This window comes from Staurois parvus, unplaced genomic scaffold (genome assembly GCF_062004578.1).
Source record: "Staurois parvus isolate SC_StPar_1 unplaced genomic scaffold, SC_StPar_1.0 ptg000031l, whole genome shotgun sequence".
Classification (NCBI taxonomy): Eukaryota; Metazoa; Chordata; class Amphibia; order Anura; family Ranidae; genus Staurois; species Staurois parvus.
The window spans coordinates 5,076,193-5,102,128 of record NW_028317827.1 but is presented as its reverse complement, the minus strand read 5'-3'; the positions used below and the strand labels follow the sequence as shown (position 1 = coordinate 5,102,128).

The 25,936-nt window shown below is 41.2% G+C and overlaps 1 protein-coding gene across 1 annotated transcript in view; it reads left to right on the top strand.

The window, feature by feature from the left end:
* The first annotated feature begins 3,162 nt into the window (after positions 1-3,162).
* Positions 3,163-25,936, top strand: part of ACVR1C (activin A receptor type 1C) — a 109,577-nt gene continuing 86,803 nt past the window's right edge. The window contains exon 1 of the mRNA XM_089659726.1: positions 3,163-3,355. Within this exon, the coding sequence (XP_089515852.1) occupies positions 3,277-3,355 (79 nt within the window). The 5' untranslated portion in view covers positions 3,163-3,276. The remainder of the gene's footprint in view (positions 3,356-25,936) is intronic.

Here is a 25,936-nt window from a genome sequence, read left to right as displayed (position 1 = left end):
AACTGCAGTTGCACCCACCCAGAGCTGCTGTTAGAAACCACAGGGCCCCATACAGCCAACCTGACAGCCCCCCCAAAAAAAACACTCTTTTTTTTAATGCTTCAGTTATGAAAGAACACAGTGAGTGATTGGTACCGATCACTCATTGTGTTCATTCAGGAAAGGAAGGGGCTGGTAAATGTGACATATTTACCAGACCCTTCTCCCACTCTCCATCCTGAAGGATCTTATTGTGTGCTTGCAGCTGGCGCTGGGAAGGAGAGGAGGGAAGCTGGCAGCACTGTGGGGGTGGGGGGACATAGGGGAGCTTGGGCAGCAGGGGATAACATATGGTGCACAGGGAGAGAGCTGGCTGCTGTAGAGGGGCAATTACTGGAACCGATCTTCTGTATGGCTCTCTCTACAGCAGCTGAAAGCCAGTGGGAGGGAGAGAAGAAGCCAGTTTTAGGCTGCTGCAGAAAGAGCCATATAGGGGATTGGTTCCAGTAATTGCCCCCCCACCACACCATGCTGATCACCCTCCCTGCCCACATCTGATTCACCTAGTTGTTTGGGCCCCCCTGCTGGCCTGGGCCCCATACAGGAGAACTGGTGATACCCCCTTATCCATGGCCCTGCACCCACCGCCCCCCTCCCTGTGACAGATAGTACGGGAAGAATTTTCCCCGTGCTATCTGTCAAATTGGAAAACAGCGCCCCCACACAGCCGCGTCATTCAGTCATAAACTTACGTGAATGAATGAACTGTAAGTCCCGACGACCTTAGCGGCTGGTGGCTTGTAGTTTTCAATGAACTACCACGGCACTGTGGAGCCCTGTGGTAGTAAATTGATTCTTCCTGTCAGAATATCTGCTTGCTCATACATCCCGTACTGCAAGCAGATATTCTGACAGGTCTGCAGGAGACCTGCATGGCACCAGCGATTTACTGATCACTGGTGCAATGCTTTCCAGGCTCCTTTGGACAAAAATAATAAATGCACATTTTTTTACCTGCAAAAAAATGTGCTTTTGTCCAAAAGGTGAACTTATCCTTTAAAAATTCAGAGCTCAAAATACACTGGGTTGATTTACTATAACTGAAGAGGACAAAATCTGGTGCAGCTGTGCATGGTAGCCAATCAGCTTCTAACTTCAGCTTTGACCAAAAAAAACCTGGAATCTGATTGGTTTCTATGCAGAGCTGCACCCAATTTTGCACTCTCCAGTTTTAGTAATCACCCCCAATGTGTTGTCATATCAAGAAGATGGGAGCACACTATCTTTCTGTACATGTGGAAATGTGCACATATGGCGAAGTTGTATTGAACAGGTTTTTTTCCTTATCTTACCTTAATATATGCTCTAAGAACATTTTAGGGCCCCCAGTCACCAGGTGAGAAATAATAGTGTTCTATTTGTATCTAGGCTGATGAAAAATGATTAAAAAAAATTAGTACAAAAACTGACAGCGAGATGTACGGGAGGAGAATCGGGATGACCTGTGTGTGGTGTAATCTAGTAATGACGTGATCTGGGTCACGTGACCTTGACAACAGTGTGTAAACAGATTATTTTGTACAGTGGAAAGTAATCGTCCAGGAAATATATTGTGATTGCTGTCACAATGAACATGGTGGTGACACTACACAGAGCCATGGGTTCTCTACCTTACAGCCATGTAACATGTTAGCTTTAATATCACTGAAAGATGAACTCCGGGAAAAACATAGTTTTGCACATTTGCTATGCATCAATAAATGAACCCGAATGCTGGTTTTACTCCCACTGACATCAGTGATATAGGGCTTATTTTCCTACCCCTGGCACCAATTAAATGAGGTGTATTTTATCCTGCCGTCACCATGACAGCGCTTGTTTTTCTCCTACTGCCTCCAACTTTATGGAACTTATTTAACCCCCACTGACACCCATAATTCAGATTTTTTTCTCCCAGTAATACCTAGGTAAAAGGCAGTACATTAGATACTCCTGATCGCTGTGTGTCACATACTCCTGACCACTACACTCTTTATATTATGTTATACTTTATATACTTCTAATTGCTGCACTTTGTATGTTATGTTGTACTTTACATATGTTCCAACTACTGCAGCCTGAATTTTATGTAGTACTTTATATACGTTTGATTGCTGCACTCTGAATGTTTTACTTTACACACTTCTGATAACTGAAATCTGTATAGTATAATGCCCTCTACATTCTTCTAATCCCTGCTCTCTGCATGCTATATATTGCAATGTATATTTTTCTGACCACTATACTTTCTATGTTTTGTTGTACTTTATATTCTATTGACTATGCACTCTGTATGTTAGCTGTATTGTCTAATCGTTGCACATTATATGTTATGTTTTTCTTTACACACTTCTGACCACTATACTCTGTATGTTAAATTATACTTTACATACTTCTGCACTTTGTATAGTATATTATAGTGTATATTCTTCTGACCACTGCACTCTGCAGATATTATGGTACTTTACACTCTTCTTACCGCTGGACTGTGTGTGGTATGTTGTTCCTTAAATACTTCTGACCACTACACTCTGTATGTTATGTTGTACTTTACATGCTTCTGACCACTGCACTCTGTATGTTATGTTGTACTTTACATGCTTCTGACCACTGCACTCTGTATGTTATGTTGTACTTTACATGCTTCTGACCACTGCACTCTGTATGTTATGTTGTACTTTACATGCTTCTGACCACTGCACTCTGTATGTTATGTTGCACTTTGCATACCTCTGCCCACTGCACTCTGTATGTCATGTATGTTATGTTGTATTTTACACTCTTCTGACTTCTGCAGGTTCTGCTGTACTTTGCAGGTACTTATATAGCACTGTCAGTTTTATATATATATATATATATGCACACATATATATATTAAATTCACATCAATCTAAAGTCATACATACATATATTAGGGGCAATTTAGACAGGAACCAATTAACCTCTCAGCATGTCTTTGAGGTGATAGAAAAGATAATAATAATGATAATAATAATACCAATACTACATAGTATAGTGACAGTCGTGTGTATATATTTCTGTGTCTTGCAGGGTGTCAGCAGTGACAGCTCCCATGTGACAGGGGATAGTGACAGCAGGCGGGGGGGCGGAGTCAGTCCGGGGATGGGATCACTCAGCCAGGAAGGTGCCCGGGATCTCCAGTGCCCGCTGCCCTCCGTCCTGCGCTCAGCTCGGCTGTCCCACCACCGCTGGAGGACCCAGCCGGGGCAGAGCGGAGCCCGCAGATGAGAGTGCGCCATGCTGACCGCCGGGCTCCTTCCCCTGCCCCGGGCCACCGCGCTGATCCTACTGCTGGGAGCCGCTACACTCTGCACAGGTACCGGGCCACCCCGACCTGCCCCCCCCCCCCCCAACACTCTGTCCTCCGCTACTTCCAAAACTTCACCCCCCTCCTCTGTGTCCGAAACTCAGGAGGACCCCCCAGTGCGGTCCCGGTCCTCCGGGGTCACCCATCTCTAATAACACTTATATAACCACCACACTCATTCCTACAGACCGAGACTTCATCCCCATACACTGTTCGTCTACTCTCCTGGGAGTATCGTCTGTCTGTCTATCCCTTCTATCCCTTCTATCCCTTCTATCCATGATCTATCCTCTGTTACTCATCGATCCCTGTCTATTATATATTCAATGTAATATCTATCTATGGTCACCATTTCTCTATGTATGTATCTCTCTCTCTCTCTCTCTCTCTCTCTCTCTCTCTCTCTCTCTCTCTCTCTCTCTCTCTCTCTCTCTCTCTCTCTCTCTCTCTCGCTCCTTCCTTTTTTCTTATCTATCTATCTATCTATCTATCTATCTATCTATCTATCTATCTATCTATCTATCTATCTAATCTATCTATCTATCTATCTATCTATCTATCTATCTATCTATCTATCTATCTATCTATCTATCTATCTATCTATCTATCGTCCTCTTTCATTTATCTATTGTGATCTTTCTTTCCTTTCCTTTCCCTTCCTTTCCCTTCCCTTTTCTTTTCTTTCTCAATGTATCAAAATATTTCCCCCAACTGTTGATATACTATTGATTGTTAACAACATAAATGCTACTTTTTTTGTAGATCGGTGGAAATGATGTCAAGTTGTTTTTTTTACCTTATTGAACCCTCCCACTCGCCAACTGTATTTAAAAGAAAGATTTGTCTTTTTGCTGCTTGTAACTTCCGGGGTTATATTTTAAGTCTATATGTACACGAGCCGCTCCTAAACTCGAGTTTAGGAACTTTTGGCATTTTTTTGCTAAAGCTCCTAAACTCGACTCCATAAAACCTGTGTGTCCATGTACACGTAGGCTTTTAGCAGAATTTAGGAGTTGCGTTTAGGTGAGGTTAAATCTCAGGAACGTTTTGACCGGCGACTGCAGGAAAACTCAAAACGCAGTACCGCAGTTGCCGTGTTTTGCCACGATTTGCATTTTCCTGCGGCCGGTGGTCAGGGTAGTCTCGTGTACATGAAGCCTAACACACATATGTGCTGTCGATTTTTTTCAAACTGTATACGGAAATTGATCGTTTTGGCTCAAAAAATCCAACATAACAATTCGTCTTTTTGCCATAAAGGTATGCATTTCGATATTTGAAATGAGCTGAAAGAGCTGAAAGTTGAAAGATCAGGTGTACCGAATGCTTTTTGAACGAATTTCTAACCATGTATGGCCAGTATATGTGCTGTATTAATTAGGGTCCATAGTTGTCAGTGGACCTCTGAAGTATCATTGTGTGTAATGGACTTAAAGGTCACCAGGAAAGTTTCTGTGGATTTGATTTCAGCAATGTTGGCAGCTATGCGGATCGATGTAGTAAATTGCACTCTGTAGTGAACTTTATGATAACATCAAAGTGAAGTAGATTCTAATTCACGTGGAATGTGTACAACTTGTGAATGGGGACGAGTAGAATGTCAGACTCTCTTCATCTGTATCTGTGGTTTATGATGAATGATGATTGGTAGATCAACGTGTGACTCCGATCTCTCCGATAGACCCTCCATAACCCCAGATAGATGGGATTAGTAAACATTCTTACCTCTCACAGAGGAAGGAACATGTTGGTCACATAGCGGATAGAACTCCATGTAACCTTTGTCAGAGATCACAGTTCAAAGGCAGTTCATTATCATTTCCACCACTTTATCATTTAAATAAATCTGATGAACATTAGATGTACCTTCAACTCGCTATCTGTCCTCTGAGCTCTTTATACCCAGCACATGTTATTGATCGCTCTATTATCTATCAGCATAGGCATTCTTTGAAATGTTATTTGGTATTGTGTACTTATACGATTGCAGATCACATTCCTGCAGTTAATATGTACAAAGCAGATATGTGATTACGGTGTAATTCGGGTGTTATGATACTTTTCCACAATATTGCTTTTAAATGGTGTTATGATGCTGACAATTGACCTCACTCAGTTCTCGGTGTCCATAAATGTGAAAGTGAGTTATGATACAGGAATTCCGTTACTTTCAGGTAATTTCTGTTACAATGAAACTAACTTGTCATGAATGGGTTGTTCAGAATTTCAGGCTGACAGATGATCTGTTTGAAAAATGGACAGCTGTGACTGGTGTTTGTATGGGTCTCTTGTGTGATGGCTTCTGTTGTCACCCATGTCACATGTGTGTTGGCGGTGGGTACTCTTATCTGTCACAGGTGATAGCCAGTTCTGCTGTGGATCAAGATGGGCACCCCTGTCTGTCCACGTATGGGTATCATCAGGTGAGCCATTAGAGTAGACTTTCTCAAGCAGGGTTCTTCCAGAGGTTGCCAATGACAGGGGCATTCTTCTTACTGACCAACAATGTAGGAACATTCTTCCCACTGATCACCAATAAAGGAACATTCTTCCCACTGACCACCAATATAAGGAACATTCTTCCCACTCACCACCAACATAAGGAACGTTCTTCCCACTCACCACCAATATAAGGAACATTCTTCCCACTGACCACCAATATAAGGAACATTCTTCTCAGTGACCACCAATATAAGGAACATTCTTCCCACTGACCACCAATATAAGGAACATTCTTCTCACTGACCACCAATAAAAGGAACATTCTTCCCACTCACCACCAACATAAGGAACGTTCTTCCCACTGACCACCAATATAAGGAACATTCTTCTCACTGACCACCAATATAAGGAACATTCTTCCCACTGATCACCAATAAAGGAACATTCTTCCCACTGACCACCAACATAAGGAACGTTCTTCCCACTCACCACCAATATAAGGAACATTCTTCCCACTGACCACCAATATAAGGAACATTCTTCTCACTGACCATCAATATAAGGAACATTCTTCTCACTGACCACCAATATAAGGAACATTCTTCTCACTGACCACCAATATAAGGAACGTTCTTCCCACTGACCACCAATATAAGGAACATTCTTTCCACTAACCACCAATGTAAGGGGCATTTTTCCACTGATCACCAATATAAGGAACATTCTTTCCACTAACCACCAATGTAAGAGGCATTTTTCTCGCTGACCACCAATGAAAGGGACATTCTTCATATTGGCCACTACTGTAAGGAGCATTCTTCTCCCTGACCACCAATGTAAGGGGCATTCTTCCCAGTGAACACTAATGTAAGGAACATTCTTCCTACTGACCACCAACATAAGGGGCATTCTTCCCACTAAACACTAATGTAAGGAGCATTCTTCCCACTGATCACCAATATAAGGAACATTCTTTGCACTGACCACCAATGAAAGGGACATTCTTCCCACTGACGAGCATTATAAATGAAAGGGGCATTTTTCAAACTGACCACTAATGAAAGGGGCATTTTTCTCACTGACCACCAATGAAAGTGGCATTCTTCATACTGACCACTAATGTAAGGGGAATTTTTCTCACTGACCACCAATGAAAGGGGCATTCTTCATACTGACCACTAATGTAAGGGGCATTATTCCCATTGACCAGCAATATAAGGAGCATTCTTCCCACTGACCACCAATGTTAGGCAGCATTTTCCCATTGCCCATCAGCAATCATGTGACCACCATCACAGTGGTTACATAATCATAAGACGGTCCCACCGGCTGCTGATCTGTAGTCTTGACCAAGATCTGTCTTTGACAGCTCAGCCTTTGTGCTCTGGAGCATGCAGTGAGTGCGTCCTCAGCACATAAACATCAGATATGTGCGGCATGTGGCTGTTACAGCCCACTCTTTTGCCATTGCACATATGTGTTAGGTGGTAATAAAAGGGTTAAACACTGTCTCTAGCCAAAACTTTTTTTCTTGAGTTGGAATAGTTAGAACCCATGTTAGGATTCTTTTGTGGTCTGTTTCCCCATAGGGAGATTTCCCTTGACTTTTTGTCCTGTGACAGCATGACAGGGATCCAAGAGTCATCTAAACTATTCCGCTCTGCTGATGCTCCACGTAATTCTGCTCCGCTACACTGACATTGTCTTCTAGGTGTTAAATTGTTGCAATACCTTCTAAGTGAGTGGAAGCAATTGGTGACCTTTCATGCGAATGGACCATGTCTTGCTTCGTTTTTTGGATACAATTCTTGATGGGACTAATAAATTAAAGTGACACTTTATAGTCCTTATTATCATCATTTCTAACCCCTTCTTCTTTTCAGGATCAGGCCACCATTTTTTTTCTCTCTCTCCTTCTTCTTGTCCGTACATTCTCCTTCCTTTTATGCTTACCACATTTTGCAAAATCGGTTAGGCATTGGAAATTGACTTTTAGCTAGTAGCAAGTCTTGGAGGGTCATGTACCATCAGACTTTATATTTTATTCTCTGTCCTTGCACAATTTCCCATCCTATATTCCAGGGGTCACTAGCCTTTTGTCAACACTGTATTCATTGGGTGTGTCTAATTGGTGCATGTGCATTCCTCAGCTGCGTCTGAGTTTCTCCGTAATGTGTCTTGGGTTGTCCGCCTTTTCCTTTTCTTAAATAAAACATTAAAATAGTTCTTACTCTTCAAAAATAATCCAGTGTACATTATTTATGATCATGTGCACTGCTCTATGCATGCAAAAAAAATGTAGTCCATAGTCCTTATTCGATCTTGGGAGCAAGCAAAAGAAAGTGGCTACACTGCTACATACAGTGGGACCATAGAAAATGAATGTAGCCACCCTCTAAGAGGAAGTCAGATCACAGTAACAAAAACAAGGAATTTAGAGATTTGGAGGAGACTGAGAGCAACAGAAGGGACTTTTTTAATTTAAGAATATATACTTGAATACATTTTTTCCTTAACCAGATTGTAGTGTCATTTTAATTTAATCTTACGGTCATGTCCCTCCATTTCTGTCTGATAACACACCACTTCACCCAGAAATTTGTTGCAATTATAAATGTTTAGGCATTCTCATGTTTATTTCTTTTGTTTGTATTGGTATGATGCAAAAATGTGGAGAAACAAAAGCCAAATCTGGCACATTCCACACAAAACCCCAAAAATGGACTGGACAAAATTATTGCCACATTCAATTTAATATTTGCTAGCACACCCCGTGGAAAAAATAACTGAAATCAATTGCTTCCTGTAACCATCAATGAGCTTCTTACACCGCTCTACTGGAATCATGGACCACTCTTCTTTTGCCATCTACTCCAGGTCTCTCAGAGTGGAAGGGTTCCTTTTCCCTACTGCTGTTTTGAGATCTCTCCACAGGTGCTCTATGGGACTGAGATCTGGACTCATTGCTGGCCAGTTCAGTACTCTCCAGGGCTTTGTCTGAAACCTTTTCTGGTGTTTTTTGATGTGTGCTTTGGGTCATTGTCTTGCTGTAAGACTCATGACCTCTAACAGAGACTCACATTTCTGAAATTGGGCCCTGCATTGCACCCCAGAATTCTTGGTAGTCTTTAGATTTCATAATGCTATGCACACGGTCAAGACATCCAGTGCCTGAAGCAGCAAAACAACCCCAATACTTCAGTGAACCTCCACCATGTTTGACTGTAGGGACTGTATTTTTTTCTTTAAAAGCCTCATTTCTTTTTCTGAAAACAATAGAATGATGGGCTTTACCAAAAAGCTGTAATTTTGTTTCATTTGTCCACAGCACATTCTTCCAAAAGAATTTTGGCTTTCTCAGGTAAGTTTTGGCAAACTCCAATCTGACTTTTTTATGTTTCTGTGTCAGCAGTGGGGTCCTCCTGGGTCTCCTACCATAGTGTCCCTTTTTATTCAGTGGGTTACGTATAGTGGAAGCTGACACAGTTCTACCCTGTGTCTGAAGGTCAGCTTGAATTTGTCTGGAAGTTGATAGGGGTTCTTTATCCACCATTCGAACAATCCTTTGTTGCAATCTTTGATCAATTTTTCTCTTTCGTCCACGTCCAGGGAGATTAGCTACAGTGCTATGGGCTGTAAACTGCTTGACAATGTTGCGCACAGTGGACACAGGAACATTAGATCTCTGAAGATGGACTTGAAACCTTGAGACTGTCCATGTTTTTCCACAATTCTTGTTCTCAAATCCTCAGCTCTCTCTCTTCTCCATTCTCCATGTGGCACACAGACACACACAACAGAAAGGTCCATTCAATTTTTCACCATTTTAATTGGTTGCCGGTGTAATTTCTATATTGTCAGCACCTGTTAATTGATACAAGTGAGTTTAATTACAAATTACAGGAGCATCACAAACTTGGAATGCAATTATTTCTTACAATTTTGAGTAGGTGCCAATAATTTTGTCCAGTCCATTTTTGGGGTTTTGTGTAGAATGTGTCAGATTTGGCTTTTTGTTTCTCCACTTTTCAGTGTCATAGCAATACAAATAAAAGAAATTAACCTGGGAATGCCTAAATATTTGTTTGTTAAAGCAACAATTTTCTGGGCAAAGTGGTGCATTATCTGACAGAAATGCAGGGGTGCCAATATTTTTGGTCATGACTGTACTAGCAGATATACTAAAGTCATCATTTACATTATTGAAGAATGACAGTTTTTCTGTAAACTATTGGGGAGGTGGAGTTTGGAATGGCTGAAGGTTATTTCTGTTAAAAAAAAAAGTTTTTTGTTTTTTTTTGTTGTTGCCTTAGGTAATAAAATGTTTTTGTATTTTAAAGTGTTTTTTTTTCTAAATATGGGACCTTCTTTTGGTTTTGCTGATACTCACAAACTTCTTTCATTAATTGCCCCACTTATAATTAATAAAACTTTCCTGTTGATGGAGCTAATAATGTAAGGCTCTGTTCACATCTACTCAGTTGCTTTTTCTCCGTTTTGCAGTGCTTTTCGCAGTTCATTTTTTGTTTTTCTAGATTCATTTTTGACGCGTTTTTACCACATTGTGCAATTTGTTCAGCTATTTTTTTTTTTTGTTACAGTGGAATTTTTTCTGTTGTTGGGCAGAATAAAAATGCAAAACACAAAACGTGGCAAAAACACACTACCATGCATTTGCTTCTCCATTGAACTCTATTGTATCGAAAACGCTGCTTTTAAAAAAGTCCCTGGCCCTTTCCAAAAATGCAGCAGCTCAAAAAAGCATAGATGTGATCATGTTCCATAGGAAACCATGTTAAATGGACTGTAGTGCGTTTCTGCAAAAAGAACTAAAAAATGCATTGGTGTAAACAGAGCCTAAAAGCTACCACCCAAATCTGACTTCATTGTTAAAGGGCTAGTTCATCTTTACCAAAAATCTGCCTATGGGAAAGGGTGTCTGTAGATAAAACCAAACTGTGCGGCTTTGACCAAAGTTAAATAAAGCCCTTGCTATAAGTGTAGGCCAGTTACATACCTCCAGAAGACTGATGGCAAAACTCCCAGACATGGCATTACCCCATCCTGTCTTGTTGCTAGGACATTGCTAAGACGCTCCCAGCCAATTCAAACCCCCTCACATGCACTCTATTTTCCTTGTATCTTTGAGCTTAGTGATGGAGGACATAGTGGATCACATTGTACCTGTTATGGTGGGGGTGTGCAGTAACAGCTGGGAATATCTTAGCAGCATTCTAACAATAAGGCAGGATGGTGTGGCATTTTTGGGAGTTTTTCAGTCAGGCTTCGGGAGGCATGTGAAAGGCTTACATCTATAGCAAGTGCATTATCCAACTTTATCTAAAGCTGCTCAGTTTGTTTTTTATCTACAGATGCCCCTTACATGCATATGCAGTTTTTTGGTAAACTAACCTTTTAAGGTACCTATAGACACTATATTGTGCTGTGTATGTATTGAATAGTATTGCATAGTCTTTCTGAAATATGTTGCCATTGGCTGCATGTTGTGCTTATGAAGGGACACCCGAGCATCTGATTCTGGTGGAAGAATCCAGTCATTGGCCAAAAAAATCCACCCTGGATCATCTTTCTGGTATTTTTAGTTCAACGTGTCTTTTGCATTCATTTGCATTGTTATAGATGTTTTAATACTTCCTGCATCAACTTAAACAAAGCTTTACTTGCCACAATACATTTGTGCTATTGTTGTATAGTTATGTAGATGAACCGCCTTATGTTGAGTGAGAAGTAATGGGTTTCTTGCTGCATAGAGTTGAGCTCCTCTGTATTGTAAATGAATAGGTACGGAGTACAAAGAGTAACGCACCAATATGTACATAGTGACTTGGGCTAACCTGGTTCACACAGCCATTCATTTGTTTAATTTTAGATCAGAAAAAGTAGGTTCAAAGTAGAACTCCCATTGGTGTGAGCTATAATGTCCGAATACCAGCAGGAAAGCCAAACACATTCTGATAAGAGAGTATCACATGTGTCAGTTGGGTTGTGCTTCAGACAAATATTTTTTGACATGTTGGAAACAAATTTACAGACATTCCAAATTCTCCATAGAAAAGCAAATATGCATCGATCAGCAATAACGTTATGATTACCTAATAGCGAGTAGGTCCCCTTTTGCCACCAAAACAGTCCTGCCTCCTAGAGGCATGGATGCCATTAGACCTCTGTAGGTGTGCTGTGGTGTCTGGCACCAAGCTGTCAGTACGAGATGCTTTAAGACCTTTAAGTTGCAAGGCAGACTGTCCAAGGTTTGGACTTGGTTTTCCAGCACATCCCACAGATGCTCATTTGGATTAAGATCTGGAGAACTGGACAAGTCAACACCTTGACCTCGTTGTTGTGTTCCTCAAACCATTCTTGAACCATTTTGCATTGTGGCAGGGTCCATTATCCTGCTGTAGGAGGCCACTGCCATCAGGAAATACAGTTTCCATGAAGGGATGTACTTGGTCACCAACAATGTATAGATAGGGGGTATATGTCTTCCAGTAGAGCATTGCCCAAAGCATCACGTTGCCTCCACCGGCTTACCTTACTCCCATACTTCATCCTCGTGCTAGCCAGGTAAACGATGCACAGGCACCTGGCCATCCACATGATATAAAAGAAAACACGATTAATCAGACCAAGCCACCTTCTTCCATTGCTCAGAGGACCAGTTCTGATGCTCACGTGTTCATTGTAGGTGCTTTTGGCTGCACATATGGGTCAGCATGGGCACCCTAACTGGTCTGCAGCTACACAGCCCAATACACAACAAACTGACATGCTAATTTTTTCTGCTTTCAACATATCAACTTCAAGGACAACATGTTTACTTGCTGCCTGATATATAACACTGACTTTCAGATGCCATTGTAACAAGGTGATACAGTTGTGTTCAAAATAATAGCAGTCAGACATCACTAACCTGATCAATCACTGTTTTTGGTAGAAATGATATTTCTACATGGCAAATAATTTACTAGCAGGTGTAGTAGAATAATGGAAATCCAACAGACCCAACAGTCATGACATGCATGCTGCTGATTCTGTGTAATTAAATCACTAATTGAAAGGGGCATGTTCAAAATAATAGCAGTGTGGAGTTCTATTAGTGAGGTCATTCATTCTTTGAAAAACAGGTGGCAATTATTGCCCTTATTTAAGGAAGGAAGGCAGCAAATGTTGTACATGCTGGTTACAGTGCATTTCTCTCTGAAATTCTGAGGAAAATGGGTCGTTCCAGACATTGTTCAGAAGAACGGCGTACCTTGATTAAAAAAGTTGATTGGAGAGGGGAAAACATATAAAGAAGTGCAGAAAATGATAGGCTGCTCAGCTAAAATGATCGCAAATGCTTTAAAATGGCAACCAAAACCTGAAAGATGTGGAAGAAAGCGAAAAACTACCATTCAAATGGATAGAAGAATAGCCAAAATGGCAAGGACTCAGCCAACAATCAGCTCCAGGAAGATCAAAGAAGGTGTAAAGTTCCCTGTGAGTACTGTTACAATTAGAAGACGCCTATGTGAAGCCAAGCTATCTGCAAGAAGCCCCCGCAAAGTTCCACTGTTGAAAAAAAGACACGTGCTGAAGAGGTTACAATTTGCCAAAGAGCACATTGGCTGGCATAAAGAGAAATGGCGCAACATTTTGTGGACTGATGAAAGTAAGATTGTTCTTTTTGGGTCTAGTGGCCGGAGACAGTTTGTCAGATGACCCCCAAACACTGAATTCAAGCCACAGTACACTGTGAAGACAGTGAAGCATGGTGGTGCAAGCATCATGATATGGGGATGTTTCTCATACTACGGTGTTGGGCCTATTTATCGCATACCAGGGATCATGGATCAGTTTGAATACATCAGAATACTTGAAGAGGTCATGCTGCCTTATGCTGAAGAGGAAATGCCCTTGAAATGGGTGTTCCAACAAGACAACGACCCCAAACACACCAGTAAACGTGCAACATCTTGGTTCCAGACCGACAAGATTGACGTTATGGAGTGACCAGCCCAATCCCCGGATCTTAATCTAATAGAAAACCTGTGGGGTGACATAAAAAATGCAGTTTCTGAGACAAAACCAAGAAATAGAGAAGAACTGTGGAATGTAGTCCAATCATCCTGGGCTGGAATACCTGTTCACAGGTGCCAGAAGTTGGTTGACTCCATGCAACACAGATGTACAGCAGTTCTCAGAAACAGTGCTTATACAACTAAATATTCATTAAGTGATTCAAAGGAAAGCAAAATCTTCAAACATTTTTCAGTTTATATAGTGAATGTTTGAGTTTGTAAAGAAGAATACAAACACTGCAATTTTTTTGAACAGTCTAATATTCACTTTTCTTCAATTTTTTTAGAGGAACAACATAAATTTGATATATTTTTCTTCATGTTTTGATTTGGAATAGAATGTGTAGTGTTCCCAATGCATTTGTGTGTATGGAAATAAAAGCTATTAGAAGGATTTTGAGCTTTATTCACTTTTTTCAACACACTGCTATTATTTTGAACACAACTGTGTATGTTATTCACTTAACCTGTCAGTGGTCGTGATGTTGTGGCTGATCAGTGTGTTTTCATTACACACGCATTGCATTGTAGTTAAGCCCAAGATAGTGAAGGTTGTAAGATGATGTTAGGTGTTCGGTCAGTCTCAGCAGGGGATCAGAAAAGTGCAGATATCACAAATCTGTTCTATTTTCTCTCAGTGGAAAAACGGACCCTTACTATCCCTCTGGGTAGGTGGGTGTAAGCGGACTCATGGCCACCTATATCAACCCACCTTCAGTACAAGCAGTCAAAGCAGACCCTAACGCAAACTTTTGGATGACCCTAAATGGACCCAGAGTTGGGCAGATATACGTAGGTGGATGCTTTATAATGATGTTTCTTCCAGTGATACCCACAACTCAGTGACACTTTTTCCTTCCAGTGACACCACTGATTTAGGGACATTTTTCCCTTGCAGTGATACCACCAAATCAGGGACACTTTTGCCTTCCTGTGGCACAACTGCTGCAGGAACATTTTTTTCTGTTCAGTGATACCAACTCAGGGACATTTTTTGTTCAGTGGCACTGTTGATGCAGGGATATTTTTTCCTTTCAGTGATACCACCAACTCAGGGACACTTTTTTCCTTCCAGTGACACCACCAACTCAGGGACACTTTTTCCTTCCAGTAACACCACCAACTCAGGGACATTTTTCCTTTCAGTGGCACTGTTGATGCAGGGACATTTTTTCCTTTCAGTGATACCACCAACTCAGGGACACTTTTTCCTTCCAGTGACACCACCAACTCAGGGACACTTTTTCCTTCCAGTGACACCACCAATTCAAGGACACTTTTTCCTTCCTCTGGTGCGACTGCTGAAGGAACATTTTTTTTCTTTCAGTGATACCAACTCAGGGATATTTTTTCTTTCAGTGACACTGTTGATGCAGGGACATTTTTTCCTTTCAGTGACACCATCGAGACAGGGACATTTTTCCTTTCAGTGACAGCACCGATGAAGGGACATTTTTTCTTTACCACTGACCTAACCCAGGGGCATTTTTCCCTTTCCAGTGACACCACTGACTCACGGAAGATATTTCCTTCTAGTAACACCAACAACTCAGGGACATTTTTCAACTAATGCAGGGACATACTTCTTTTCAGTGGCACCAACTCAGGGACACTTTTCTTTTCAGTGACACCAATGATAAAGGGACAATTTTCTTTTCAGTGATACCACTGATAGGGATATTTTTCCTTTTTTTTTTTTACACCACCGACAGAGGGACATTTATCCATTTAGTGACACAGACGCAGGGATATTTTTCTTTTTACCGACACCACTGAATGAGGAACATTTTTTCATTTAAGTCACAACACCGAGTCAGGGACTTTTTTCATTTCAGCGACACCATTGATGTAAAGACATATTTTCCTTTCTATGACATCTGCAACCCACCTCGCCACTGTGAGTCCCATACCTGTGCCCCAGAATTATATTTTTCAATTCTCTGAAGTGTACCACAACTATTGGTACTATTTCATTGCATGCTACAAACAATACACACTTTGTGGCATGTGATGCTGTTGGCCTTCTTGGGGGGATAGGCGAAGGGAAGGGGGGTGGGTGATGGTGTGCCTGGGGTGGGGGTTGGGCTGCGGTTTCCCATTTTTGCCCTGGACACTGAATGACCTTGTACTGGCACTGTAACAGCAATAAATTATTTTCTAAGTCTTTATTTTATTTTACAAATCGTATTATGTCAGAGTGGATTGGCACAATCTGGCTGCCATAACTCTGCACTGGAGGGTTAAGCTTGGCATTACAGGTTCTGGAATTCAGAATATAGTTTTTGGCATACAGTGGTATAGATCTTATCCCAGAACCCTTTCACAGGACGCAATGGCGTATACAAGTTTGTGATGTCAGTGTTGAATGTATTATTAAGATAGCAGTGTGTCAGAGGCTTTGTGTAGCGGGTGAGCTGCACCAGATTAAGCCTGCTGCTGCCCAGTGAACTCTGAGTCCTGGTCTAATCTTCTTACCGGAGAGCGCGTCTAAAAAAAGGTCAGAAAGTAGAGCTGGGAGGATATGTATGGGAGATGTGTTTAGATGGTAAGAAAAAAATAAAAAAAGTCCAGAAAGAAATGTAGCAGCCTATGGGCATGTTAATTATAGATGCTGTCATTAGAATGTATAAAATACGCTGCAGAAGTGACTTTTTTATGATGCAGAATCCAAACATATTCTCTCCCATTTATCACCTATAAAGGCCTTAACTGATTTGGTTGGTGCTCATGGAATTGTTTTACGATTTGTAAATGGTTGAATCAATCCAGATGCCCAACCAGACATTTTTAGAGTAAACTTTTTTTTTTTATTTTCAAACCTTAGCAATTTAAATTAATTATAATGATGAAAACTTTCCGTATTCTTTGTATGAAAGTTATAAGCAGGTCTTAATTTTATTACTATATATATATATATATATATATATATATATATATATATATATATATATATATTTATTTATAAATGTATACTGCTCAAAAAAATTCAAGGAACACTTTGAAAACACATCAGATCTCAATGGGGAAAAATAGCATGCGGAATATCTATACTGATATGGACTGGGCAATGTGTTAGGAACGTCATTTGATGGAGATGAAAATGATCAAACTACAGAGGACTGAATTCAAGGACACCCCGAAAATCAAAGTAAAAAAATGATGCAGCAGGCTAGTCCATTTTGCTCAACTCATTGCAAATTCATTGCAGCAACTCAGAATGGTTCTCAGTAGTTTGTATGGCCTCCACATGCTTGTATACATGTCTGACAACATCGGGGCATTCTCCTAATGAGACGACGGATGGTGTCCTGGGGTATTTCCTCCCAGATCTGGACCAGGGCATCACTGAGCTCCTGGATAGTCTGAGGTGCAAGACTGGTGGCGTTGGCTGGACCGAAATATGATATCCCAGTAGTGTTCTATTGGATTTAGGTCAGGTGAGCATGGGGGCCATTCAGTGGTATCAATTCCTTCATCTTCTTGGAACTGCCTGCATACTCTCGCCACATGAGGCTGGGCATTGTCATGCACCAGGAGGAACCCAGGGCCCACTACACCAGCGTAGGGTCTGACAATGTGTCCAAGGATTTCATCCCGATACCTAATGGCAGTCAGGGTGCCATTGTCTAGCTTGTAGAGGTCTGTGCGTCCCTCCATGGATATGCCTCCCCAGACCATCACTGACCCACCACCAAAATGGTCATGCTGAACGATATTGCAGGCAGCATAATGTTCTCCATGGCTTCTCCAGACCCTTTCATGTCTGTCACATGTGCTCAAGGTGAACCTGCTCTCATCTGTGAAAAGCACAGGGCGGCAGTGGCGGACCTGCCAATTCTGGTGCTCAATGGCAAATGCCAATTGAGCTCTTTCGTACCGAGCAGTGAGCACAGGGGCCACTAGAGGATGTTGGGACCTCAGGCCACCCTCATGAAGTCTGCTTCTGATTGTTTGGTCAGAGACATTCATACCAGTGGCCTGCTGGAGGTAAATTTGTAGGGCTCTGGCAGTGCTCATCCTGTTCCTCCTCGCACAAAGGAGCAGATACCAGTAGTGCTAATGGGTTAAATACCTTCTATGGCCCTGTCCAGCTCTTCTAAAGTAATGGCCTGTCTTCTGGAATCTCCTCCATGCTCTTGAGACTGTGCTGGGAGACACAGCAACCCTTCTGGCAATGGCACATATTGATGTGCCATTCTGGAGGAGTGGCCTGCCTGTGCAACCTCTGTAGGGTACAGGTATTACCTCATGCTATCAGTAGTGACACTGACCCTAGCCAAATACAAAGCTAGTGAAAAACAGTTCGAAAAGATGAATAGGGAAAAATGTCAGTGGCCTCCACCTGTAAAACCATTCTTGTTTTGGGGGTCATCTCATTGATGCCTGTCTAGTACACCTGTTGTTAATTTCAATAACACCAAAACAGCTGAAACTGATTAACACCCCCCTCTGCTACTGTACTGACCAGATCAATATCCCTGGAGTTTAATTGACTTGATGCCATATTCTGATTAAAACGTGTTTGTTTAATTTTTTGAGCAGTGTATATATATCCTCACAACAAAAAGGTTGAGCTTTAAAGTTACCAACATAGAAGGGATTAATAAAATAAAATTTTACTAATCATATACAGAGAAAACATTGTTCCTTGAATGCATATTAAAAGAAGTTTGTGATGAAGTTTGTACAGATATTACATAAACCTCTATTTATATATTACTCCATGCACCACCACCTCGAAAATTATATACATCAATAAGTTTAGGTAGCAATGCAGACATGTTCGGGTTGTGGAATACTATCTTTGCTGTATTGTAGTAAATGCGGCGGGATAGAGATGACTTAATGCGTTTCTCTGACAGGAAGGTCTGCTACATCAGGAGAAAATAGAAGTACAGGCAGTCCCTGGGTTGCAAACGAGAGGTTCTGTAGGTTTGTAAGTTGAATTTGTATGTATATTGGAACAGGTATATTTTTTAAGTGTAACTCCAGCCAAAAAAATACTTTTAAGTTTTGGATAGCATATGGAAGGGTTAACTGGCCATGCAGTGATGTGGGATTGTTGACAGGTCAGCCAGAAAGTAGGTGGCTGCATGTGATGAGCAACAAGATGGCGGTGTTTGGGACCATTGTGATGACAGGCTGCCTCTGTTCTTAAGAACGAGTTGGATTTAAGTCGGATGTTTGTACCTTAGGGACTGCCTATAGATCAGGTGAGTGTTCAACCAACAATTTGTCAACTGTAACTTCTAAAAGGTTCCTCAGTCAAGCGCAGGGGCAGTTAAAAGCAAGGCTGACTAGCAGAATTTCCATACAGGACCATAGTCACTCATAAGATGTACTTAGAACTAAGAACTTTTGTTTTTAATAATTTGTCTAGTACATGTAGTACTTGGCCTCATCTTATTTGCTGTCTAAGGCTAGCTGTGAGGTTGGACAGAACGCCCATTCTCCCTTCATGGCCATCTGACAATGCAGCTAGCAAGAGACGACTGCTTTAACTTTTCTCTGTCACCAAGTACTTGCATTGAAATAGTTGACAAAGCCCCCCCCACACTTCCCCCTGCATTCTTTGTGAGACACTTGTCTCAGGTAAGAGCTCTGAGACAGAGAAAGGTGCCATTTCTGAAAGCAGCCATCTTCTTGCTAGCTGTGTTGTAGTATGGGTGTGGAGGGAAGGGAGGTGCCCTGTCTAATCCCTCAGCTAGCCTTAGAGAGCACCTAGGAGGATAAGGCAAAGTATTACATGTACATTGTCCATTGGGGAACAGAACACATGAATAAAAACCAAAGTGGGACTTCTTTAATGCATGTTGATGCCACAAAGATCAATTAAGACTTAATTCAATGTATAGGGGTCAATTCAGTAAGGCTCATGTGAAGGTCTCCTGAAATAGCATCTATGCTAACGCCTGGGTTAAATAAATAGCCCTTCAAATAGGATGGTCAGTCGATGTATAGGGTCCCAAAACTGTGTCCATTTCAAACTAATTAAAGGTGCATTACATGGTCCCCTTAGTATAAGTAAGCTTGGTCCCACCCACCTCCTGAGACTCTACAATGGTCAATAATGATGCCTCCTGAATATCTCATGAAAGAACCAATAGGAAGGATTGTGCAATGGAAATCAGTTGGGGTCCAGCTTGAATTTTACAGGAACGATCTCGATGTGTGTCACGGTCAAGGGTCAGGCTCAGAGACCAGTAACTATAGCAGTAGAGGGGCTCCCACCAACTAAAAGGATAGGTGTACAAGCAAGTCACCCTGGCGGATGATGTGGGCTCACCTTAGGTGCAGTGTCTAAGTACTAACTGGTATTCATGAGAGCTCCTGATGGTGGAGATGGGTTTTGCTACCCTTTAGTACCAGGTGGCGGTCCTCGGGATCACTCCACCAGGAGGTGAGAAAGCCGGGGTCAAGTAGTACATATAGCAGGGAATCAAGTAGAAGAGTAGTCGGTAAACAAGCCAAAGGTTGGCAACAAGTGGTTGCAGGTTGGGATAAAGCAGAAGCGTAATCTAGGAACAAGCCAGAGGTCAGTAACAAGTGGCAGCGAAGTTAAGGACAACTGCAGGTACACAAAGGAGCAAGATATCGGCTGGAGAGAGCACAGTCATCTAGCAATGGGGAGGTGCAAAGGCATGGCTTAAATCAGGAAGTTCATGGGAGGAGCAAAGAGTTCAAGGTTCAAGAGAAACAAGAGACAAGACAAGATTGTCCTAAGAGGTAAGATAGGGAGATGTTCAGTATCTCAGGTGGCAAGAAGAGCTACAGCCAGACATCACAGAGCTCGCAGATACAGATCTGGACCCTGACAATGTGCATATAGCCCAAATTGCCTATATCTCTGGATCTACTGATATGCTATTGGGATTATTTATAAAGATTATAAAATTATGCAGGTTAGTATCATTTACTACACCAACTCTCTTGTACTTCTCGTCCTGGTGACACCTTTTATCAAGGTGTCACAAGGAATTATTGGGACAGGAAGTGAGGGGAAATTACTTTTATTGAGACATAAAAGCCTGACAAAAGTTTTAATGGTTTATGCAGAATAAAAGAGATAAAAAGGATTTACTTGACATCGGACTTTAAAATGTGGGTGAACATATATGTTCAATGGAAGCTGTGCCATAATGAGGAAATAATTTTATCTTTCAGAAACATATTGCAGTACATAATCATTGAATTGGTGCACCATCAGTTTCCTTGAAAAGGTGCGATTGTCCCTGGTGGAAATGTCTATAGGTCTATCAAACCTATTTTGAATAATTATTTTTGAGCAAAAGGTCATTGAAACATTCAGTTCTATGATCAATTGTGTATCATTACGGGAATGGAGAGTAAAAGGTGTGGCATTTTAGCAGACGAAATTTAAAATGGAATTAGGGCAAACTTTTTTTTCCATTTTGGATAAGGGAGGGTTATAACCTGTATCTGTTTTTCACAGCTTTCCTTTCATTTCCTGTACCATAGCCAGAAAAAAGGAATTCCTTCTGAAGTGAGGGAAATCCCTGATTGTCACTAGAATTAATGTCCCCATTGGAAGATTTCACCTCTGTTCCTGTTCTGGTGACAACCCACCTTTGGGATTTTCCTTCACTTTCACTCTCAGTGAGAAAGGTGAACGTGAAATGTGACAAATGGAGAGGGTGATTCTCCATAAGGGGCGGGGGGCATAGTCTGCACTCTATCCAAAACTAAAAAAAGGGTTATATCACAAATAATAAACTGAATAATTGCAGCACTAATTAGAAAATTATAAAGTCCAAATTAAAGTCTTTAAAAGTCCTCAAAGAAATAAAACAAGATGAAGGAGAATGGTCTTGATCTTGTACACCATCACCATTGGTTCTTTGATTTTTGATTGATTTGATTGATTACTACAATCAAAGCTTTGATTGATTACTACACTATGAGTTCTTTCTGTTCTGTATTCCTTTTCTGATTGCCAGATGGGAGATTCTTGGAAGTTTAACCTCTTGGCGCCGGCCACATGCGAATGTGCGGCATCCCAGCGTCTGGGCCTTGATGCCGAGCAACTGCACATTTGCGTCCAATTAAGAAAAACAAATGTGCTGAGAGCTCGCGCCCTGCGCACTCCCAGCACACATGTCCGGTACTCACAGAAAGGTCCCGATCTCCTCTTGCGATCAGGACCTTTCCCGATCATGTGACCGCCGTGACAGTGAATCATGGCAGTCACATTACCCTAAAACCACGCCCCGCCTCCTGGCTTCTGAAACCCTTAAAGGGCCGGGAGGTGCTGGCACCAAGGGGTTAATGAGTTTAAAGTGGATAGTTCTTCCTATATGTGCAAGAGGATTTCCTTTGTGGATCGACTGCCATTCTGAGTCCCTACTACATGGTGCTTACTGACCAGTGTTATTGGGGATTTTTCTTAGCGGAATCATTATCCTTATCTAGCAGACTATATCTATTGGGAACTATTCGCCACATCTATTCCCCATTACACTGCGCATACCAACCGCTATATACGGTCAAAGTGTCCGGTAAGGGGCCAATTTTTTCCGGGTGTATGGTGATGGTGTACAAGATCAAGACCATTCTCCTTCACCTTGTTTTATTTCTTTGAGGTCTTTTAAAGACTTTAATTTGGACTTTATATTTTTCTAATTAGCGCTGCAATTATTCAGTTTATTATTTGTGATATTGCCTTCATTTGTCAGCTGCTTTTTGTTTATATTTATTTATTTAATTTTTAATTTGCTGTTGTTTTTTTATATGCAAGTGGAGTTATTATTTTTTTTCTATTCTGTTTTAAAAAAAAGGGTTGCCTTTAGGAATACTTTAACTCTGAAGTGTACTGTTTTGTCAGTGTGTGTGTGCCGTGCGCCCAACATTGGGTGTCATAGTACTGATATGGACATCTTTTAACACATTGGCTGCTGAAGAATTGCAAATCTTGCTCCTAAAATGTCACATTTTTCTTTTTAGCCTTTTTTTTTTCCTTTATGTTCACCTGATGATCCTGTCAGTAACACACTTTCTGTCCTAGGATGACAATGCTTACATGCGGTGGGACTGCATTGGGTGCCTGTTCCAGCGCAGTCCCACTGCAGGAGAAGGCAAAATGCTTTGTCTCACTATCTGTCGCAGGAGAAGTCCGTGTGACATATCAAATTTGTTTAAATAAAAAAAAAAAAGAAACTACGATGCGTCGAGATAGAAAACATCATCGCTGTGTTGATTTCGACCATCCTGAACACTAGCCACTGCATTTCAGTAATGTAAATGAGCCCTTACTGTACTACATCTATGGAGGAGAAGCATGTCATCTCAGGATAAAATGTGTATTATAACTGCAGAACCTCTCCCTACTCCTCTTCTCCGTATTGTGTGTAGAGGTGTTATATAGTCACAGAAGAGAACTAGGCAAGACTTATAACACTGCTTGCGATAACACAAGACAGCACTGGATTTCTGGCGGGATCAAAAGTATTTTCTTTGCACTTATTGAGCAGATATAACAAAACACTTCTTATGAACCAAACAGAAGCACATAAGAGCATTTCATTGTTAGGGTTTTTTACATTAAGCCCTGGTTCACATTAGCCCACAGGCTTCGGCTGGTTGCAGGTGAATCACACCTGTTCCTGCATTCACAACCACACGCAGCCGACTTGCGCTGCTCTTGCAAGACACGTGGAGCTGCCATTCATTCAATGGCACCTCCACGCATCTCAGCCTGCAGGTGTGAGAACTGCAGGGAAACCGCATGGTGAAAAAGACCATTTCCCTGTGGATGTATTTTTTAAGAGGTGCATGCACTTTTGGCGTGAAATGTAGGCACATCAGCCCATTCAAATGTAAACATGGGACGCACGACTCGCACTAATGTGAACCTAGCCTTAGGCCTCATGTGCACTGGACAGTTTTAACGTGGCTCTTAGGGGCATCTGCCTGTAAATGTCCCTGCATGTTAGCATATGTGTCCATGTGGAGTTTAGAGGCAGAAAAAAAACCCTTGCCAGTGCGTCCAGGATGCTTGATGCATGTAGACGCATCTAAACACGTGTTAACAATAAGCATGTTTAGCGCTTGAGCATTAATTCATTTCTATGGCCAGAATGAATTATTATTATGGCCAAAGAAATGAATTAACACCCAAGCGCTTGATGCCCATACATTTTTTGACTTAGAAAATAACAAAAAAAATAATGCTAATGATTTTTTTGCTGTCTTTTGGCACAAGAACAGTTCCAGAATAATCGAAAATTTGTTCTGTAAAAAAAAAATCATAAAACACTTTACATTTATATATGTAAAGCGCTATGTAAATTGACGACGCTATGTAAGTACCTGAAATAAATAATAAATAAAATTTGCTTTCCCTGTTGACTCTGTTTGCTGTAATGTGGGATTGTGGTGACATTTCAGGGAAATTAAAACTTATCCCAAAACCGTATTTATTAAAATTGAAAACTGAACTGACACCTAAACAGAGGACGGCATATATACAGTATATATACAAAACACCAAAAAGTCTGTTTATTAAACAATTGGTCTGGCTGAAGTTCTTTGAGGATAGCAGTTGCCATAAGTTTACAATAAACGAATAATAGTGCAGCGCCTCCCAATTACTACAATACCCCTTGTGACAATACATCAATATATCATAACATATGTTCAAAAAAAGTCCCATATAATATAATGTGTATTTCTTGATGATGTTCCAATTTTACACCAATTCACAATTCTATTCAACCAAGCTCTTCATATTCATTTATTGTGCTCCTCCACCATCACCCAAGATGTGTTCTTACCTGAAGCTTTTTGACTTCACATTTTATAATATTTGTTCATAAAGCGCTTGTGTCCTCCTAGTGGGACTAATAAAATGATTACTCCCAGATGGATCTCCTTCTCACAGCAATCTCTAGGCCAGGGTTTCTCAACTAGGGTTCCTCCAGAGGTTGCTAGGGGTTCCTTGAGCAATGAGCAATTTCTGCCTCTCAGATAAGTTCCCACTGACACCATTGATTTTTTTAGCTATCTTTAAGGGGTAATTCTTCCTAATGACCACAAGTATAAGGAAAATTCTTCCCACTGATCATCACATTGATATATCATGAGTTGTAGATATATACATTTTTAGCAGGGGTTCCCTGAGACTTGAAAGTTATCTTAGAGGTTCCTCTGTCTCGAAAAGGTTGAGAAAGACTGCTCTAAGTCTTCTCTCGCACCTCCTCCTCTTTTAATCTCTCCGTAAAAAAAGCAGAATAGGTAGAGATAGTGTTTTATCCTTTAAAATGCTTTATTACTTAAAACATTTAAAAATACCACTAACATTTTCATGGTACTTAAAGTGGAGTTCCACCCAAAAGGGGAAGTTCCGCTTTAAGGACTGCTCCCCCGCTCCCCATTAAGGATTGGCACCTTTCCCACTTCCGGTCCGATCGCCTAGGTGCTGACCTTTATTTTTTTACAGGTGAGTGGAACTCCACTTTAATAGCACCAGATCTGTATGGCATAAACTAGTAATCACAGGCTTTCCTCTTGTTACCCATTTGTTGATCTCTCTAGCGTTGTGACGTCAGCTTGTCCCTCCCCTACGCGTTACGTCACAGGCCACGTGACTTCTTCAAGAGGGATGTGTTCAACACATCCCCCTTATTGATTTAAGTATTGTCACAAAGGGTATTGTAGTAATTGGGAGGTGCTACACTATTATTTGTTTAGTGTATAATTTGACACATATATATGAATGGGTCAAGGGTGTAGGTGACTTAAAGAGGGATTGTTTTAAATTGGTTGCTCGCAGGATTAACACCAATATGGTATAAATTTACCTTCTGTCATTTACTTAAACTTTTTTCACAGTCACATAGATACAGTATATGCAGGTTTACCATCTTGTATGTGGCCAAATTGGTCATAGGTTTGGCCATGTGTCCATTTCCCCACATCTGAGCAAACATTCATAAACTGTAGTCTATCAGAGCCTTGTAACTGTAATATATCTGGCAGGCTTCATACTATGTAAACCTCCGACCTTTAGCCTTGTACTCCAGAAGAGAGCTTTGCAAGAGCCAATAAACTG